Here is a 23,717-nt window from a genome sequence, read left to right as displayed (position 1 = left end):
TCAAAATTCAAAAATATACCTCACTTCAGCCAGATACCTGAACTCTCAATAAGAATTACGACTGAGTACTCTAAAGGTAACAGTGATCCCTTAAAAAACTTATTAATCATTTGAAAAATCAAACTCAGTTTATCAGAATATGTGTGAGGTATCAACAATTAAACAAGAAATATTCTACAGTAAAAGGGCATCACTCCATCACACAACTTTAACTGTTTCCCTGGTCTTAATTCACTTTAGCAAAACGAAAAGAACAAAACATGTTTATGACTTTGCCTTATGCACGCACAATTAATCCTATTCACTGGTGGTCAATAAATGAAACACTGTTTTTCTAAAAAATATTAAATACAAAAATTTATTTTTAAATTCAAAATTTATAATTAGAGAGAGAGAGAGAGAGAGAGAGAGAGAGAGAGAGAGAGAGAGAGAGAGAGAGATGTGCGTGTGTAAAATACACACGTGATGAAAATATAACAAACTCTTGATTTTAAAACAAACAGTACCCAGAACCAGAAAAAAGTACTGAACAATGATGCTACACCCATATGTTCTGTACGAATGAGGAATACTTGGTGTTATTACCAATAAACCTCATTTTCTTGAGCAAGTTTCGTGAGGGACATTAAAATTTCGGTATAAATATAATAAGAAAAAATAACATGTTAAATATAAAATCTTCATTGCTTCTCATATTAGAATTGAAAAAAATTTAGTTAACCTACTCTTGCACACAAGTGGTCTGAAGCAGCAAGGAAGCGATGACCAAAGGAATTCCTGACAATGTCATTAATTCAATGAACTTCCCGTTTTTCAGATGAAGAGGCTGATGGGCGGAAGAAGAAACCCAGGAGAAATCGTACCACCTTTACATCTGTTCAACTGACGGCACTCGAGAAGGTGTTCGAGAGAACCCATTATCCTGACGCTTTCGTCAGGGAGGAGCTCGCAAAGAGAACCAATCTCAGTGAAGCTAGAGTTCAGGTCAGTCAAACATCGCTCCCTTCCCGTTGGCCCACCTAATTAAACCCAGATTCTTGTTGAACACTTACCCTTTCGAAACCCATAACGAATCTGGACTGGCCGGCCAAATACTAAACCACACAGCCAAAGGGAAAAATGAATCATAAAACTATGGCTTGCCGTTCACATTCTCCCGCCATCCAGTACTAACATTCGCTGATCAATCTTCTTGGTTTTCTTTCACCCCCACAAACTTTCTCAACTCACGTTTACTCTCTAGTGCACATACACACACAACGCATACTGTACGTATACGTGTGTATATATACATACACACCATGTGTGTAATATACATACACACACACACACACACACACACACACATATATATATATATATATATATATATATATATATATATATATATATATATATATATATATATATATATATATATAGAAATATTCAACACACAGTTGCGTGTGGAACAGAAATAAATTTCTGACTCACATCAGGATCGAACCCAGGTCTTTCAATTGAAAGGCAAGGGCGCTGCCCACTAAGCCATACAAGTCATAATAGAAGTTGGAATCTGAGTGCCACTGCACACAAAGAACTACCTGGGCAAGCTAATGCTTGCATACCAGCGTGTTTTCCGCAACTTTCCAACTCAGCAATGATCCAGTTGACAGCATTTCATTTGAATTATCCCTTCTGAGTCATTGCTGAGTCGGGAAGTTGGGGAAAACACGCTGGTATGCAAGCAGTTAGCTTGCCCAGGTAGTTCCTTGTATGCAGTGGCACTCAGGTTCCAACTTCTTGTATGACTTGTATGGCCTAATGGGCAGCGCCCTTGTCTTTCAATTCAAAGACCTGGGTTCAATCTTGATGAGAGTCAGAAATTTATATATATGTATATATATATATATATATATATATATATATATATATATATATATATATATATATATATATATATATATATATATATATATATATATATATATATATATATATATATATATATATATATATACATAATAATAATATATCATAAAATACTAAAACTAATTGGAAAGTACTGGCCTGACAGCCGATGAATAATCAAGCCTCATTAGTTACGAATAATGAAGGAAAGTCACTTTCAGTCCTTATCCTTTTCTGCTGTGGATAGGGTAACGATTCTCGTAATGTGAACAAAATCTGCTTCGAAAAAAATGTGTTGCAATTCACGAATATACATCGCTCATATCCAACGAAGATCATTTCATGGAAATATTTCTCATTCTTACAGAGCTCCTTTGAAAATTTTATACACAAGCACCAATTTCTGTCATTGCTCTTTTTCTATAACAGGTGCGGATAAAATTGGATATAGTTGAAATAATCATCTTTATCTGTATAAAAAATCTATTTACCGTATTTTAGTCATCCCTTTCACTTTTTCAATTCCTCAAACTAAAAACAATATTTTTCAGCTCCATTGTCTTTACTTCCTCTAACTAACTGTAATTTAAAATCTAGGATGAGGTGAGAGTAACTTACCGAACATGAACCATTATCGACAATATAGAGCCAAACCTAATAGCACAAAATGCGGAGGTACTGACTGACGCAGTTTCCTGGAGCCATCAGCCGATGATTCGGGAGGACTGTATTTGCAGGTAATCAAATAATGCAGCCACACTGAATTAGTTATAGACCGCAAGATTTTTTTTTCTTTTTTTTTTTTTGACAAGAACTTGAGAGTATTTTGAAAATAATCACGTGACTGGTATGATCTGGGCAGAATAAACTATTTAAACCGGTTATTCTGATAGTCGTCTTTATTTACAGCGAACTCTATTAAAGCTGCGACACGCGGTCAGTATTAAAAGATCCGAAGCACCTTTTACTAACAATTTTTCATACGAGTATTTGTATTGTATTTTTAATTATCTTTGAAAAATATCTTGAAAGAATTTTCTAACATCACGTAGCCATTTAAATTTGCAAGGTGGTAGATTATGTTTTGCAAAAATACAATGCGATTTTCAAGTCTTAAGTTAAGTATACCTTAGTTTAACCAGACCACTGAGATGATTAACAGCTCTCCTAGGGCTGGCCCGAAGGATTAGATTTATTTTACTTGGCTAAGAACCAATAGGTTACCTAGCAACGGGACCTACAGCTTATTGTGGAATCCGAACCACATTATAGCGAGAAATGAATTTCTATCACCAGAAATAAATTCCTCTTATTCTTCATTGGCCGGTCGGAGATTCGAACTCGCGGCCAGCAGAGTGCTAGCTGAGAACGGAACCCATCCACCCAATGAGGAACTTTTCAAGTCGTATATAAAACAAAATATCGTTTAGCACTGCGAAAGTAAAAATAACTTTTAGTTTCTTTTACTTTCATAATTCTGAATCCCGAGAATTACAGCTTCAGTTAAAATACCTTTCTCTCTCTCTCTTATATATATATATATATATATATATATATATATATATATATATATATATATATATATATATATATATATATAGTATATAGTATGTGTGTGTGTGTTGTAAATGAACAACGAACTCATCCTGTTTTTCATAATTTATTCAGAAATTTCCACAATTTTGTATTCCAATACAAAACAATTACCGAAGTGCTTTTCCAACTTGAAATCTTGTCCAGGAGAGCCGAGTTCTGACACGACCAATGAGCGATTAGTCGAGATAAAGTGGTAGTAGTAGTAGTAGTACTAAAGTAGTTTAACCAGACCACTGAGCTGACTTTCAGCTCTTCTAGGGCTGGCCCGAAGGATTAGGATAAAATACCATATAGGCTCACGTTCTCATACTGTAACGCATACACACAATAAATACATTTACTCGCGCTTCCACACTGAAAAGGTATATTAAAATTCATAAGTAATATTTTTTAAAATCTTAATTTAAATTCGTGCTTTTATTATTTGCTAATTTTTATATTCTATCTATCAAACCACAGTTCCTCATGAACAACAAAACCGGAACGACTAAAAATTGAGAAGATTCTGACAAAATTTAATTTATTGATTTATTCCCAAAAGTTGACAGTTGCTGTTGGTCATACTTTGGACACTCGCATAACACGTCTGACCGTTTTTTTATCACCCTGCACTCTGAGCTCTCGGGAACAGGGCCACGTGGGCTGCTCATTAAGTGCCCATGTGTCAGACAAGTATGGCCTATTCTGAGACGTGTTAGAATTACTTGTGCTTGTCTCTCTCTTTGATATGATGAACTCCATTTTTTAACATTAGGTTTTATTTGTTTCAATTTATTACTTTCAGGTTCTTCATCCCATATATATTGCCATTTATTTATGATGCCCATTTTTATGTGTGTTACATAATCAATAACAGGGATATTCACATTTGATCTTGTCATGTGAGTTGCTTCTTTAGTTGCTTTGTCTGCATCTTCATTTCCTTTGATCCCTACATGGGCAGGAATCCAACATATTTCTACATTTTTTCCATTATTATATAAGTTATGGAGATATCATTTAATTTATATTCAACATATTCAGAAGACGGCTTTGTTCCAATCAGAAAGTGTGAACTAGAGATGAATGAACCATTCCCACCCAGGAAAACTCAAAGTATAATAAGGCTTTCGAATGAAACTGAAGAAGTCTACTAAGAATTTTGCGGCAAATGTATTTGCATATACAGATATGTTCGTCGTTTCACACATATTATTATACTGAGCCCGATGATTAAAACGAAAAGCAAAAGGTTTCGTTTGGATTTTAAAGCAATTGCTTCAGTTCCAATAAACAAAACAAATCAAATATCTTTGCTGTAGGAAATGCTTAAAAATTATCAGCAATTGTTTAATTGTCAGTGAATAAAATCTAGCAATTGCTGAAGCTTCTAAGCATTTGCTTAAAAACTTTAAGGCAGCCGAGGTGCTTGAAAAGCCTATGAAATGCAGTGCTGAGTTTGGGAAACTCATCAAAATGGAGATATATATATATAATATATATATATATATATATATATATATATATATATATATATATATATATATATGTATATATATGTATGTATATATATATATATATATATATATATATATATATATATATATATATATATATATATGTATATATATATATATATATATATGAGGAGGAACAGGATAGCCAGAGGACGTGGTAATAGTACAGACATTATTATTTCTTAAATCATAACTTCTACGGCCTTGGTCTGAACTTTTTGAATCACTGTCCCCTTGTTTTCAAGGATAATTTCTTGCAGAACCTTTTCCCTTTGCTCCAACGGGAATAACTTTCACTTGGAAGCTAGGTTTTTCGAGACGTATTTTAAGAATAACTGTTATTCCTTGAACTTGTTAATAAACTCGTTAAAGGATTTTTTGAAAATATTTTTAAGCCAACAACTGTAGTTTGCACCGTGCCCAAAAAGATAATGTATGTTTCTCTACTCGTCACCTAATAAATATGTCTTAATCAAACATAAATTATTGTCACTCTTCAGCCATCTGTAACCATATGTTGATTTCAGATTTACTTTTAATAGCCCTCATACAACTGGAAGACTGCTTCGCTTTAAGAACACCCTCCCGAAGTTGATGCGTACCGGCATAGTTCACAAGTTTAATTGCCCTAAATGTATTTTTGGGACTTATGTGGGATGTACCAAGCGCCTACATAAGGTACGCATCGACTCTCATAAGATGTCAGCCATCGTGCTGGTTTAGCCTTAAGCAAAAAAGAAATAGTGCCATTGGACTCTATGCCATATCCCTGCGCCATCACATAGAATACCAGTGATTTTCAAATACTTGGACAAACAAAAAACAGCCATTCGCTTCCCTTATTAGAGTCCTTCCATATTAAACAACAATCACCAACACTCAATAGCCAAACTATCTCAGTCCCATTGTTTATTGCATAGTTTTTTAAACGCACACCACTTCACCCTCCTCCATTCGCTCTCTTCTACCTGGCCCCGATGTCATTTAACTACGACATGAACAGTAGGTTCTCCGGTATTTTGTACTACATTATCATTATTGTTATTTTGAATATTCATGTGCTTTTTGCGGTATCTATCTGCTCAGTGATTTCTGCATTGTGCGTAATTTCTTCTTACTTCGTCATTGCTCTTCTTTTCAGGTTTGATTTGCAGTTAACCCTCGTTTTTGTTTCCATTTTTACTTTACATTGTGTATTTTAAAGTGTTGTCAATTATAACTGTTTTAATACTTTTAGATCTAGTCAGTCAGTATAGTTTCGTTACTGCTTCTTTTAATTGATCTCATTTAATAGATAAGTGACCCTAATGATGGGAAAAGTCATGTATTCCCGAAAGCTCGGCTGTGACTCTGTTTGATTTATTTAAGAATAATAATGTCTGCAATGTTCCCGTGCCTTCTGGCTATCCTGTTCCTCCTTAAATTAAGTTTCTCTAGAAACGACAACATAACCAGTTGTACACACACACACATATATGTATGTATGTATGTATGTATGTATGTATGTATGTATGTATGTATGTATGTATGTATGTATGTATGTATGCATGCATGCATGTATATATATATATATATATATATATATATATATATATATATGTATGTGTATATATACATATGTACGTATGTATATACATACATGCAACACACATTATATATATATATATATATATATATATATATATATATATATATATATATATATATATATATATATATATATATATATATATATATATATATATATATATATATATATATATTTATATATTTATATATATATATATATATATATATATATATATATATATATATATATATATATATATATATATATATATATATATATATATATATATATATATATATATATTATATATGTTCAGGGTCCAATCCAGGGTCTGGCTTGTGAACAGGGGGCTTACTAATACACACTGAGTTTCTGACTGCAATTGCTAGGTCAGGCAGGAACCTTTATAGAAAAAACAGTTGGGCTGAGGGCCATACTTCAACAAGGGCCTTTGCAGATAAACACTTAGGTTTACTTTAAATGGAATATATTTACAATTAAACACATCAACCAAAAGACTGGGCAATGATAGGCAGATACAACAGGGGCTGCCATGTAGTTAGTTATGCTATCACTGATAAAAAAAATTGAACAGTCTATGATTAATCCTCCTGAAAGGGATACTGAAGAATTGATTGCAGGGGCCTTTTCACTGCAAGAAGCACAAGTCAATGTTTCCACAGCCGATGTACCTTCTGCAATTTGATATCGCCAGCAGTTACACAAGGATAATTATGACGATCTCAGGCGAATCGAGGGTTGCACAGAGGGTGCCAAGATAACTCTATTCTGGTGTGATATACTTGCATTAAAATTCACACTGAGCTAAGTGAGCCAGGTCTTTGTGATAACTCACACTTCAGAAAGGAAAATGAAGGTGCAGAGGAAGATTTAAGATACGTGACTGTTGAAAAAACCTCTAGTCAGGACGTTACCTTATAACGGAGCGATGGAGGGGCTTCGTCGTATTTCACCAGTTCTGGAGGGATGAGTTTAATGGGAAAATGCACAGTTAATGCGACTGGGTGGTTGAAAGGTGACCACGTGGAGGGTTCAGCCCAAATAAGGAGCATGCAAGGGGTAGTGTGTCGGTCTGCTAAAAGGGTGTTTCTGAGAGTGACAACCACTGTTTCTCGCCTTATATGACCTCGGGGGCTTATTTTCCTGCTCCTCCCAGAGGTCACTGGGATCGCAAGATGGCGGTTCAGTCACCTCGTTTTCAATGATGGGATCTTCCCTAAATCCTGGTGACTTCTGGCAACGTATGTTCGCAAGTTTTTATGGGGAACTCAACCTTTTCTGGCGGATTTTCAGCAGGCTTCATCTCCATTCGCCTTTTATCTGAAAAGAGGTAATTCAAGCAGTCACTAGGTCTTTGGGAAAGATAAACAGATGCACCAAAAAGGGGAGCATGGAGAGAAAATTTACATAGGGGCTGAGTTTCTCTTGCCCTTCTCAGTTAGGTATCAGTATGGAATAACGTTATTTTGGGTTGCAAAACAGTTTGGAGGTTTGGGTTTGCTTCAGTAGTGGGTTCCCTCTTAACAATACACACACACACACACACACACACACACACACACACACACACACACACACACACACATATATATATATATATATATATATATATATATATATATATATATATATATATATATATATATATATATATATATATATATATATATATATATATATATATATATATATATATATATATATATATATATATATATATATATATATATATTTATATATATATTATATACTCTATCTATAAGCAAATGTACATATCTATATATGTATCTGTATATATATATATATATATATATATATATATATATATATATATATATATATATATATATATATATATATATATATATATATATATATATATATATATATATAAATCATGAAGCTACAAATGTCGCTTAATATCGAAATTCACGTACCTCGGTATATCTCCGTTGAGAATTGTCGCCGAAGGGAATTTATATAAGTGATAAATGAATTGGAATCGTGGGGACACGAACCCGCGACGAAAGCCTATTCAGCGACTCCAGTTGACGTAAACCATTGAGCCATCAAATTCCCCTTCAGCGACAATTCTCCAACGGAGATATACCGAGGTAGCGTGAATTTATATTATCTTTGTAGCTTCATGATTGTATATAAATCACGGTGTGATAAAATTTCTATATATATATATATATATATATATATATATATATATATATATATATATAATATATATACGTATATATTATCTATAATGATTAAAATCACTCTGACACACGATTTATATATCTCTCATTCAATAGAAAAACTAAATCTGATTGGTAATTTGGCTTTGTTTAAGCCATTATTAAAGGACTTCGATAAAGGCTTAGAAATAAATAAATCGGTCAGGATTTTCATTCCGTCTTCGATTTAACTATTGGTAATGTATATGTGTATATATATATATATATATATATATATATATATATATATATATATATATATATATATATATATATATATATATATATGAGCATATATATATTATATATCATATATTTTATATACATATATATACAGTATATATATTATATATACATATATATAGTATATATATATATATATATATATATATATATATATATATATATATATATATATATATATATATATATATATATATATATAACCATGAAGCTACAAATAGATCTGAAACGACATTTGTAGCTTCATGACTGTATATGAATCACGGTAATAAAAATTCTACATATATATGTATAAAATATATATATATATATATATATATATATATATATATATATATATATATATATATATATATATATATATATATATAACATGCATGGATAATCAGTTTGTTCATAAAATATTCTACTTAAGTAACCGATAAAAAGAACTATTAATAATGTAACTACTACGACAACAACTGTAACCATCCTTGACCACAAGACGTACTACTAATACTACTTGCATTTCCCATTGCCGCTGTAACTGTACATCAATATTGAAGATTTTTTTTATCACATAATTAGTCAGTGCATCTACTGTTTTAAAACCATATGTAATAAATATTGACATCCTCTAGTAGCATGTATACTGTATAGAATAAAAAGGCAGAAAAGACAACACATTTGGGATATCACTGGAAAAGTTTCTTCGTAGTTCAGGATAGCCAAAAGCAATTATTCCATTCCTCATTTACAATTTCCTTGTTCCCTGTGGGTTTCAGATCAAAATCATTCTGCCTGAAATGAATGGGTCGCAAAACCCAAACTAACTAGATAACTCAAATTGGCTTCTACGCAAGTAAATCAATGAGTTGGACCGTCGCGTCGCGTTGGGAATGTCTGAAAAACAGAAATCGCACGCGGCTGGTCTCTCAGGAAAAGCTGGGAATCCACTCAGCAAAATGTAGCAAACGGTTATAACATTTACTCATTCTACTTAAGCGTCTGCTACCTTTTGCTACTTGAGCTTTTGTTTTTTCTTGCAAGCTTTTGCCCTAAGCAAAGGCTCGTTTTTTTTGCTCGTCAGGCACATGGAATGAGGAAACAAAGCCTGATGATTAGGAACTGGAAATCATAACAACGCACGGTATCAAAGAAAAGTGACCTGACTGAGTATGGTAACTTTAAATCCATTGCGCTTGCATCTGATGTAATAAAAACATTTGGGCTGCTTACTCTCAATAGGCTGGAGAAAGAAGTTAGTGGAAATGCTTGTATTAACAAGATGGCCTTAGAAAATATAGGAGTTGAGCAGATCAAATATCTGTGTTAAGCCATATTGATCAGTACCATAATGAATTTAAAAATCTTCTTCTCATGCCTTGCTGACTATGAGAAGACATATTTTGACAACGTCTGCAGGCTAACTTTGTTAGTCATTGTGAAGTTGCATCTGACATTGTCAAATGGAAGGCATTGCTGAACTGGCAGTCCTCGATAAAAATGTCAAGTTCATTGAAATCTTCTACGAACGAAGATGAGGAAAAGTGAATGTTGAAGTGGTCTTGGCAAGCTAATTTGTAGTAAAGACTGGAGTGCCACAAAGGAATGCTATTTCACCATTGCTGTTTGTCCTTCTCATATAATTTATAATGAAAAAAGAGGTCGGAGATGGAATATGTCTAGATTAGAGCAACGAGAGAATATACAGATGATGCTGTTTTAATTAGCAAAACACCAAAAGATTTACAAAGCTTACTTAACAGAAATTACCAGAAATCTAGACATGAGACTGAAAATAAGTCTATGGAAAAAAGAAGTATTGACAGAGTATGAGAAGAGGATGAAATTGCATTAGATGCAGAAAGGATGAGGTTGTATATTGCAGATCTTTGGAAACAATGATATGCAGTAGATTCTCTTGAGTTGGAATTTAGTTAAGACCAAGAAAAGAAAATCAAACAATGGGTAAGGTGAAAAAGATTTGAAAAATATATTGAGAATGCATATGACAGTAAGATTATGCTTAAGTTAAAACAAACCCTATTTCCATACGGAAATGATTCATGGCATGACAATGAAACCATATCAGAAAGGTTTTGTCGATCTGAGAAAAAAGGAAGAATATTAAGACAGATGGTGGGATAGAGTGATATATATGATAACATAAGGGAAGTTACGAAAGCCAATCCGTAGATGAGACAATGAAGAAAGGAAGATGGAAGGAGCCTGGACAGGTCCTTCACGCAAGCCCAAGTTGAGTTAGACGTGATAGTGTCAACTTGGCCCCTGTGGGCACCAGATGACCTGGAAGGCCGCCCAGATTTACTTCTAGAGCAACTTTGAGATAGGAGGATGGGGAAAAGTGAAGATCTGTGAAAGATAAAGCACAGGAAAGACGAGTGGCGGAATTTCACAGAGACCATTTGCGCCATGCGACGTTGGAGGCGATGACACACACACAGAATGCATTAATTAAAATATATATACATACACACACACACACACACACACACACACACATATATATATATATATATATATATATATATATATATATATATATATATATATATATATATATATATATATATATATATATATATATATATATATATATATATATATATATATATATATATATATATATATATATATATATATATATATATATATATATATATATATATATATATATATATATATATATATATATATATATATCGGTTCTCGGCCATTCTTTGAGGAAGAAGTTGCTGGCCCCAAGTACACAATTTACTACTTAGGTCAACAAACGCAAGACTGACTTTTTAGGTTAATTTACCCACGTCGTCTCTCCTTCAAAGGACTGAATTGATAGGGATGGCTTTAGATAAGGTCATAACGAGATTCTCTGCAATGTTCGTTCTTCACCTACTGGAAAAGAACGAACTCACTGCGGAGAATTTCCACGTGTTGTCCAAACAATGCCTTGTTACAAAAAGATTCATGAGCACCGTGGAACTCCCCTGCACACAAGACAGCGTACAGTATATCTCTCTTGAATATACTATTGCTTCCTGAACACTAAATCCCTTTTCCTAACATCTCTTAAGCCATCAGGTTCATTTAAATGTAATAACCTTTTTAAAAACAGCACTGAGGCAAAGAACACTAAGAAATCACACTATAATTACATGATTTAACAAGAGCTTATAACAACAGAAAAAAGTACATTATAAGACGAGCAGAGCTACTTTTTTTTTTCAAGTTAAGTGCATCATATTCATAAACAGTCAATTTCCGCCAAAGAAATGGTGAAGAAACTTCAATCGATAGTGCCAGCTTACCTCAGCAATTTATAAGCTAAATATTGAAGAAAATAGTCACAAATAACATGTAACTAATAGACAAATCAATATATCTATCATCAAATGCGCGTTATCAAATATAATCTAAATTTCAACACATAAATTGCAGTGGCCTAATGCAGGCATATTTTACCAATATTCATCATGCGCATTCTTCTAGAACACAGCCAAACTTTAGGGTACCAGCAAAGGAAGGAAGAGAATAATATTGAAATATTTTCCCTTGTTACTAGATTTGGAATGTCTTTTATACCATTTAAAAGGCAAGCCTGTCGATTTGACCAAGAAACTCTAAATAACTAATTTTCAGTATATGAACATCATACATATTGGGTTGGAAAAGACTGGAACATAATAAAGTGTGAACACAATGATGAAGAAAATACTAAGTGAATTTATAAAAGCCAAACTTACAAAAAAAAGTAAAATATTTACTTTAAACCATTAATCAATGTTGGGCTTTTTATGTTGTGATCCCTGCTTAGTAACTCATGCTCAAATATATGGCAATATACTGTTAGCAAGATTTTTGCCAACAATCTTGTTCCCTACTTGGATTTTTTTAAGTTAGTTTTTTTTTTTTTGTGTTAACACTGTCATAGGAGTGGAGCTCTCAACCGGATTATGTTTCACCAAATTCGTTGTGGATAAGGATGGCTTACGTATCTGGAACATTTATCTGTTATTTGCAAAAGAAAGTGTGGGTACAAAGAAAATGCTGAAACCTGATTGGTTCTTTTGTTCGAAGTCTCATCAATTAAGTTGGATTTCAGAAATCAGGCGTTGCTTTGAAAGGCCTTCGGCTTCAGTCCTCAGTCACAACTCCTTTGGTTCAGTTGTGCACCTCTGGTTCACTTGTTTATTTTGGCTGTATCACTAAAATCTATGCGGAGTTTCATCCTCCTCACACAGACACTCTTGTTTACCTTTGGGAACACTGTGTGTTACCTAATTCTTTGTAGTGTACCAAGCGCAATTTTTCCTTAAATTACTGACGAAAACATCACTTACAGTATTATAGGACTACCGAGGAAATTCCCAAGACAAAAAAAAGATTTCGATGTAATTTTTCTACTAGTGATTTCAAAGGTTCTTTCTAGGAGAGTTTCATATTTCACCATTGAAGTTACTGTAATTTTATTGGGACCACCAAACAGTGATTGAATGTCTTGACATTTCCTCTAAGGCTGGAGGAGCTCTTGTTTGAAGGTGACCAACTAAGCTATTTCCAATAAAGATTCTATTGGTGGCCCTCATGTTATATGGAGATTGATGGCACTCATTTAGGAAAACAGAAATTCCACAGAGGAAGGCTGCTGGGTGTTTGGGAGATTGAAAGTGAATCTTGAAAAAATGTAGAGCCATTAGCTTGTAAACATGATGCTGCCAACATAGTGTCTTTTATTGAGAAGTATGTTAAGGCTAGCAGCATTATTATTAGTGATAACTGGTCAGCCTACAACTCTTTGAGTTCCTTAGGTTACAACCACTGTACTATTAATCATTGTACATTTTGTGAATCCTTCTTATCCTGACATCCATACACAAAATACAGAATGTTTGTGGAGGGAACCCAAGAATATTAAGTGGCCTGGTAACAAGTCTGAGAATTTTCAGCAGTACCTTTCCAGGTTTCTTTTAATGAATAAATTTTCTTGGGACCATCTGCTACATCATTCTTCACAGGAGCTAGCAAACTGTACCCTCCACAGTCTGATACCCAGTGGCATTCAAAACCTAGGCAAGATCCTAATCAGTCTTAAAGACATCAGTCCCACTGACAGTTCTTAATCACATTACAGTAAGTTTATGGAATGGAATATTATGCAATAGGGCAAGGACCTGGTGCCCTAGGTTAGGTTGGGTTAGGTGTGACTGGTTAGGTTGCAACCTTATTATTATTCATTTGCAGTTCCCTTGGTTAGGTAAAGTGGGAATCCAGGGACAGCAAAGTCCCTGGGTAGATAAGGACTTGGCATCCTAGGTTAGGTTAGGTAGGGGACCTAGGGCTAGCTAAAGACCTGGTGCCCACGGTCAGACTAGGTGGGAGGGCCTAGGAAGGTGAAGCCCCCTGGCCAGGTAAGTAAATGGCCCCCCAGTTTAGATTAGGTAGGTAATTATCCAAATAGTGAATTTAGCTTTTATTGGTAATTCACTTCCGTGTAATACCATTCAAAGCATGAAGAAAAGTAACACCATATTTGTTATTCAGTTTGGAAATCTTTATTACAACCCTAGAATGCTTGCACTTGACCAAAAATTCCATCTGGGAAAACCTCACAAAAAATATCAAAAATAGACTTTGCATTCTGTAGAGAACGTGAGTTTATTATTTCCAATAATAAAAGTTTCCAAGCACCAATTTTTATATGAACTGAATCATCAATGGTCTTCCATTCGCAAATTGTATCACGTTTTCTTTGTTTAATCACACCACCTCTGGTGCTTGACAAATCTGCTTCCTCTTCTGTCATTTCCTCTGATTCTTGATAATTTCTGATAAAACCTTAAGTCAAAAAATTATCTAAGGTAGGTTTGTCTATAACTACGATACTATATTCACGACTGTCACTCTCAGAACTATCTGATAGTTTAGGTCTGCTACCATCATCTTCATTTCCAAATAAAAGACCCTGTACTTATTCATCATCAAGGGAAATATACGCCATCTGAGGTATTTTGATGATTGTTGAAGGTCTAGCCATTGTTTCAGGATTATTGGTGCCATTGGTAGAAGAATAACTCCATGAAAGGCTGATGATATCTTGTTTAGACTTGTATTTATTTATATATTTGTTAATTTATTCCTCACTTCATTCTTTATATGAGTAGTATTAAAGAATTAAGTACCCTGGACTCTCTGATGATACCCCTTTGGCAAGGATGACAAAACCTGGTAAGACAGTCAGTGGCAATTCCTCTCGGACAAACAATGGACAGGTCAATTTGAATGACAGTAAAGACAATGAAGCAAATTCCCATGTAAGTGAGGTTACTTATGGTACTAGTGATAATAATAAAGCTAGAAGTAATAAATCACAGGAAAAAGGCTAACACTGAGAAACTGGTTATGTAATCTTGTATAAGACATTTGAACATAATGAGACAATTATCGAAATATGAATGAATCTTAATATCTATACCAAACAAGTAAAAAAATGCGCCGAAGTTTCTTCGGCACAATCGGGTTTTCTGTATGGCGTACAATGCTGTATGAAACTCTCAGCCACGGCCCATGAAACTCTCAGCCACGTCCCATGAAACTCTCAGCCGCGGCCCATGAAACTTTCAGCCACGGCCCAGTGGTGGCCTGTTTTTGCTGGCATATAGCAGTGCCAGATGCACGATCATGGCTAACTTTTACCTTAAATAAAATAAGAACTACTGAGGACAGTGGGCTGCAATTTGGTATGTTTGATGATTGGGAGGTGGACGATCAGCATACCAATTTGCAGCCCTCTAGCCTCAGTAGTTTTTACGATCTGAGGGAGGACAGAAAAAGTGTGCACGGACAGACAAAACCATCTCAACAGTTTTCTTTTACAGAACACTAAAAGTGGAGTGCTTGGATATTATTTAGTAATCATGCGGAGGCTTTCAAGGCAAGTTGCAACATTAGTAATATCAAAACTCATAACGTGAACATTAATAGCGTTCTCTGTGAAACTTGTCCTAATGGCTTGGATATTTACTGACCTACAGATTGAACCAAGAAAACAAATAACTTACAAACAGATATACTCTCAGCGAGACAACCTAAACCTCCAATGTACTTTTTGCAACAGCCACAGAGGGTAATGGTAATTACTTTAAAATGAACAGACTCTGTCAGGAAAAGGTTGGAAAAATTAGATCCGGTGATATCTCCCATTTTGGGCAAAATAGTGTCCTCATTCGTGAAAAGTCTCCAACACAGCCATAGACAGCAGTGAAATGGTGACTGATGTAAAACCATTTAAATTTTAGTTATTGTAAGGGCATAATTTTCAACAGAGATCTGTATGAATTTACAGAAGAAGAGACATTGAGTATGTGTCCAGTAGAAGTGTGGAAGGTACATAAGGTTCCTAAGATATCTATGATTATCCTTACTTTTGAGGGGCCCGAAGTACCCTTTCATGTAAACTGAAAAAATAGCAATCAAATCATTCAAACAGAGTCCACTAGTGTTACATATGTTTCAAGTTTGGACACCCTACGAATTATTATTATTATTATTATTATTATTATTATTATTATTATTATTATTATTATTATTATTATTATTATTATTATTATTATTATTATTATTATTAAAGTAGTTTAACCAGACCACTGAGCTGACTTTCATCTCTCATAGGACTGGCCTGAAGTATTAGAATAAAATACCAGATCCAGGACTCAGGCCAAGCACTGTGACCCAATAGGTCATTCAGTATGATGATGAACGAATTAAAATGAAATTAAAAAACTGCACATAGGCACATGCTTTCCAGTTCCTCATGAATATCAAAACCGGGATGATTGAAAATGTAGAAGATTCTGACAAAATTTTCCTCATCGATTTGTTTCCAAAAATTGATAATCGCTGTTGATTATATTTTGGACATTCACACAATACACGTGTGACTGAAATCAACACTTTGCATTCTGAACATTCGGGAGGAGGGCCATGTGGACTTTCATTAAGTGTCTATGTGTCAGACGAGTATGGACTATTCGAAGACGCGTCAGAATTACTTGTGTGTGTGTGTGTCTCTCTCTCTCCCTGACACGATGAACTCTATTTTCCAACACAGGATTTCATCTGTTTCAATTGATTATTTATAGCTTCCTCATTCCATATATTTTGCCATTTGTTTACAATAATAATTGTTTTTATATATCTAATATAATAGGGATGTTTATATTTGCTCTTGTCATGTAGACTGCTTCTTTAGCTTCTTTATCAGCCTCTTCGTTTCTTTTAATCCCTACATGGGCCGGGATCCAACATATTTCAATATTTTTTCCATTATTATATAGTTTGTGGAGTTCAAACTTAATCTGCTGTACTATATTATATTTTGAGTAATAATTTTGAATGGCTTCTATAGCGCTTCTTGAGTCGCTAAAAATCACAAATTTATTTAAAGATAGTTCCTTTGCAATTTTGATGGCTAATGCGATTGTACACAGCTCTGCTGTGAAAACTAAGGCATTACTAAGTGAAGAGAATTGACATGTCTTGTTCTGGGATATAGTTACATATCCTACTCCGTGTTGTGATTCAGACCCATCTGTGTATATTGCGTAATGTGAACTTTTTCGTCCTAAAAGATCTATAGTTTTTATCAATGGTGTTCTGGGGTACATGAGCAATTTTTTGATATTTCAGGCGTGTGCAAGTCTTTATTTTATTCATAGTCCAATGTGGAAGTAATTTTACTGTAGAAGGTACTAGTATATTTACATTCAGTGACTCAAAAATCTATTTGGTCGAACTGGGAAAGGTGGTGAATGATTGTTTACAAATATATCCCTTAGATCAGATAGATTTTTTGTTGCCGAATCACTTGTCTTGATTGACTGATTGATTGTGAAATTTAGGTCTTGAAGACCAAGCGCCGGAACTCATCAGGATTAATCAGCGCCGTAATGAAGGTGGCATATACAAATTAATGATATGATTGATAACGAATAGGTGAACGATGATATACTAGTAAAATTCAGTGTTAAAATATGAACGTAAAAAATGAAGAATGATATTAGATAGAACCAACTAAAAGTAAATATATATTAAGCTTTTATATTCAAAATATATACTTAGTATAAGAACAAAGATGACTAAAATCTTTATTAAATATACTGAAATCATATCTCAATTCTTGATGAATTCTCTATGGAGAAACAGTGGCAATTCGCTACATTCAACTTGTACAGAGGAGACTGGTGTGGACCTAAATGCTCCTGAACATATTCTTAGCCTTCCTGTTTTATAGGGTCTAATATTTTCAGTGCTGCTTCCGACGCTGAACCCTATATTTCACTTCCGTAATCAATGACTGACACCACTATTGCTTCACAGAGTATAGTAAGAGTATGTCTTTCAGCTCCCCAATTAGTGTGTGAGTTTTTTGTTTAATTAGATTTAAAGCTCTTTTGCATTTTGATTTTATATAAGTTATATGGGCTATCCACTTCAGGTGTGCATCATAATATTAATCGTAAAAATTTGCAATTTGGCTAATTGGTATATTATGGTTTCTGATTTTTAATTCTGCTTCACTCTTTTTCCAATTTTTATTTTATAAAACAGGACAGCTCGAGTTTTTTCTATGGAAAATCTAAAGCCTACAGATTAGGCCACTTCATCTATTTTTTATTATGGTTTTATTAATCATTAGTTCTGCAAGCTTTATGCGCGATGCTGTATAATATTTGGCAAAATCAAACATATAAAGGTTACTTTTAATTCCGACTGGTAGCATGTTACTGGTATCATTAATTGCTAGTGTAAACAGAGTTCCATTAAGGACGCTTCCTTGTGGAACTCCATCTTCGAGTGGAAGTATCTTTGAAACAACATTATCCATTCTCACCTGAAAAGTGCGATCTGTCATAAAGTTTTTAATAAACTTAGGAAGATAGCCACGTATTATTATGTAATGTTTTTTAATACTGCATACCTCCATGTATGCCCTTTGAATGTCAGCTTACTGTAATTTGTTTTCTTTCAAATCCTCTGCGTACGTGGTCTTCCAAATCAGACAGAGAATCTAACGTAAATCTATTACGTTGTGAACCAAACTGGGTGGACTCAAAATTTTATTTTCACGAAGGTGCCACGTAAGTCGTGCATTTACTATTTTCTCCAACAACTTGCATAAACAACTTGTTATAAAGAAATTGGTCTATAATTATTCATATTACTAGGATCTTTTACAGGTTTGGGTATAGGAATTATTATCGCATTTCGCCATTCATCTGGCAAAAAGTTTCGGAGCCATAAATGATTATAAAATTTTAATAAGTATGATTTTGCCAAAGGTGCTAGGTGGCAGATCATTTCAAAGCAAATATCATCACCTACAGGAGCAGATTTATTACTGTTCAAGAGAGCATATTCCAACTCTTCCATACTGAATTTCTCACCATAATATATATCTTCCTTTGTCTCGAAATTAAGTAATATCGATTCTGCTTTATTTTTTTTTTTTTTTTTTATTTTAAATGTTTATCCAAATTTTGGTTACTACTTATTTGGCAAAACTTGTCCCAAGTATGTTACTTATATCGAAGGGATCTAAAAAATTTTTGCCATTATCTAATACAGCTTGTTTGGGTGGTCTGATGTTTGTTCCATTTATTTTTCGGAATTTTCCCCAAATTTTTTAATTGTTTCGCTTGTTGTTTCTGATACATATGACATGCAAGATATTATTTTACCTTTTATGACGTTCCTTTCTTTTTAGTGCATCTATTTCTAATAATATAACTGTCATTTTTAATATGTTTTCTTCTAGGAATGGTTTTGATTTATTAATTTTATTGAATCTTCTGTTTAGAGTATCTAACCTTCTTGCTACAGAGTGTTTTTCTCGTACTAATTCAGATAGATCATCTGACCACCAGGAGACTTTGTTTTTTACTATGAGGTTTTGAATGAGGAATAGCTTTACATAGAGCTACTACTGTATGTGCATAAGATGTGCAGGTGTCCAACCTTGGTAACTCACAGTTTATGATCGAAAAAGAGGGAACCACCATCCTTATCTCCCAAGTCGAAAAATAAAAGATGATCATCAACAGACAATATGCATACTGATATTAGAAGATTCACAAATGATTTGAAATAAAACGAAGTTGATGTTGAGATGTTGAGATCCATCATGCTCCCCAGCATGCACCCACAAATAATGCTAAAAGTATGAAAAATGGTAACACTCCAAAGATCTCAAGACCTTCATTATCCAGTGCATCTTCTAGTAGTTATATCGAATTTTAAAATCTTAATGGGAAGACCTCACATACAGAGTCCGACAAAAAAATAAATCTTATTTTCTCAAATATACTTCAGTGGAATTGTCAAGGTCTGAGGGCCAAAAATAAAGAGCTAAAATTACTTATTCATCAATGCTCTTCCATAATTTTATGTCTACAGGACAGTCAGTTCGGTAATAAAACTCCTTGCCCAAAGGAATATTTAAACTATAGAACTCCCTACCACCAACAAATGGATTGTCATGGTGGAAGTCTCATATTTTCTACCGTGATATCCCCCAAATAACTCTTACTCTCTGTACTCCTCTGCAGGCAGTGGCTGTACAAACTGATCTCTATATTTTCCTCCAAACTATAATGTTTCTTATGTTGATACGACAGAGGTGATTCATCGGCTCCCTCGACCATTCCTCCTCCTTGGAGATATGAAGATAGACATCCTTTGTGGGGAGATGTTTTAGCCAACACAAGGGGTAATCTTTCATAACTTATAGCAAGTGAGGATGTGGGATTCCTTAATACAAGAGAGCCCACACACTTTCATATTCAGAGAGGCACACTATCATGCACTGACCTTTCAGTTGTAAGTTTTATTTTCCTTTTCGATTTTGAGTGGAGCACATTAGGTTAATAGCTTGCAAGTGATCATACAGCGATTATCATCAACACCAATAAAAGCCCACCTACTCAGAGATCACCATGATGGTTGCTGGGAAAGCAGGCATCTATAAGAAATGCAGAGCAAAATTTCGTCATACAATGAAAGCAGCTAAAGGTAATTCATGGTCAATGTTTGTTGCATTAGTAAACAGTAGAACCCAATATCTGCTGCGTGGAGGAAAATAAGAAAAATTGCAGGCAAATATACATCACAACCACCTCCCACTTCAAACGTAAATGGTCATTACTTTTCAGTATATCATGCATATCTGATGTTGCTCCAAGACCCCTGCACAGATATGAAGAAGAGCCGAAATTACTTGAATTTACAGCAGAAAGAGAGGAATCTTACAATCTTCCCTTTACTGAAAGAGTGTTTGCTTCAGTTTTGGCAGCTTGTAATGATACAGCCCAAGGCCCTGAAGAGATTCCATATGAAATGATAAAGTATGCATCTCTAAACACTAAATTATTTATAATATGTATAATTAAGAGAATATGGCGCAATACCAGCTACCCTACAATTTGGGAATTTTTCTATTTCTTAGTTTTATTAAAACCTGGAAAAGATACATTTTTAGCAGCAAATTACCAACCAATTACTCTGACAGCATGATTATGTAAAAGACTGGTATGATACTTAAAGAGAGGTATTTTATCACCTACCCAATGTGATTTCTGTAGAATGCACTCAACCAGTGATGTTCTGATCAGTCCTGAGTCCTCCATAAGTGAAGCATTTGCAATCAAGCAACATCATGTGACTGTGTTTATTGACCTTGAAAAGACATGACACTGCTCGGGGGAATGGTATACTTAAAACTATACATGATTCAGTTTTGAGAGGAGCACTGCATTTGTTCATCCAGGTATTTTTGGCACATCAATTTCCCCAAGTCAGAGTAGGTGATACCCTGTCTGAGAGAAAATGCCTGCAAGGTGTTCCCCAAGGTAGTGTGCTGAGTGACATTAGTTGCCTTAGCCATGAATGGGATATCCCCTGTTACCCCCCATGACTTTATCCACACTTTTTGTAGATGACTTGTCCATATTCTCTCCTGGAAAACAAATGGCAATGGTTGAAAGGAAACTTCAACTGGTAGTGAATAAAATTATTCGGTAAGCAGAACTGAATGATTTTAAATTTTTGTCTAGTACAGTAAAACTGTTTTGGTGCACTTTTGTGATATTTGTGGAATACATCCAGAACAGACATATACATCTAAGGCCAGCGAATCCCATGTGTAGAAGCATTCCAGTTCTTAGGATTAACTTTTGGACCATAGGAGGGCATTGATTCCTCATTTTCAAAACCTAAAAGTTAGGTATCTGGATGCCTTGAATATACTGAAAGTACTGGCACACATCATGGGGTGCTGAACGCAAAATGTTTCCAAAAATTATATAAAGCTCTTGTCTTTTCAAAATTGAACTATGGGTGTGAAATAAATTCATCAGCGAAACCAAGTTGTTCAAAGATTTTAGACTTTGTGCATAATGCTGGAATTAGGCTGGCCACATCTGCTTTTAGAACTTCACCTATTCCAAGCCTTCTGGTAGATGCTGGCGAACTACCTTCATCATCAGGCTTCCATTGCACAAACGCTGGAAAAGATACAAAGGCTCCCTTAATTCTATAACCTTTCAAGACTGCTAACAGCAAAAAGTATTTTAGATGTTTTGAGTCACACCACAGATCTCCACAACCCTATGGATATAGGGTAAAGCAAATTTTGAATAATCTCCATATTGCCAGGAATGAGACGTTTCCATTCAAAATAACAACCACTCCTCCATGGAAGTTTCCCGAGATAACATTTTGCCATTAACTTATCGGCACTAAAAGTAATATGGCAGGTGGAATTACCAGATTTTTATGAAACATGTTGAAAAACATAAAACTCATCTTTTATGTTTACTGACAGCTTCAAATCCAGTGCCAGTATTGGAATTGGAGTATACAGTAAAGATTTTTATCGTAAAAGTACACCACCTGTCATGAAGTCTATTTTTATTGCGGAACCGTATGGAATATTAACTGCTATTCAGAGAACAGCAACAGTTGATGAAGAAAATTTTACGATTTTTAGTGACTCAAAGTATTTTACGAAATCTAAGTGCTTTTAACTTTACTAATCCATTGGTTTTAAAATTTCAAGAGTGGCTTTATTTAATGACTAGCAGAGGAATACAAGTTAAATTTTGTTGGGTCCCCAGCACATGCAGGAGTGTCTGGTAATGAAAAGGCTGAAAAACTAGCAAAAAAAGCTGTAGCTGATATGCTTCCAAGGAAATAGAGACTTCTATGTGGTGACTTCTTACCACATATCTGATCACTAGTTCGGAATATATGGCAGGAACATGGGAATACGGCTGGGGAAGACAAAATGAAAGAAATTACGTGTGTCATATTTCCTTGAAAGTATAGCAAAATCCCAAAAATGGGAAACTGAACTTTGCCGTCTAATGATAGGGCACAACCGCCCCACACAGAAGTATCTAGTAGTAAATGGAAATCAACCATACTGTAATGGCTGCCTGGTCCCATTGACTGTCAAACATTTGCTAACTGAATTCCTCAGTCTTACGGACCTCAGGAGAAGCTTTCTCTCCGAGGCCCGAGACAAGAATGGCCGGTACATTCTATTGCAATTTCTAGCCAAAGTCCTCCGGGAAGAAGCTGTTTACGACGTCAGTGGCATTCTTTTATTTGTATCAG

General features: G+C 34.4%; 1 protein-coding gene across 1 annotated transcript in view; it reads left to right on the top strand.

Moving 5' to 3' along the window:
* LOC136833488 (retinal homeobox protein Rx2-like) overlaps positions 1 to 23,717 on the top strand; it is a 286,318-nt gene that overhangs the window by 153,799 nt on the left and 108,802 nt on the right. The window contains 1 exon segment of the mRNA XM_067095702.1: positions 818 to 984. Coding sequence (XP_066951803.1) covers positions 818 to 984 — 167 coding nt within the window.

Source organism: Macrobrachium rosenbergii, chromosome 51, assembly GCF_040412425.1.
Source record: "Macrobrachium rosenbergii isolate ZJJX-2024 chromosome 51, ASM4041242v1, whole genome shotgun sequence".
Classification (NCBI taxonomy): domain Eukaryota; kingdom Metazoa; phylum Arthropoda; class Malacostraca; order Decapoda; family Palaemonidae; genus Macrobrachium; species Macrobrachium rosenbergii.
The sequence above is the reverse complement of the archived record's forward strand: the minus strand, read 5'-3'. Positions and strand labels throughout refer to the sequence as shown.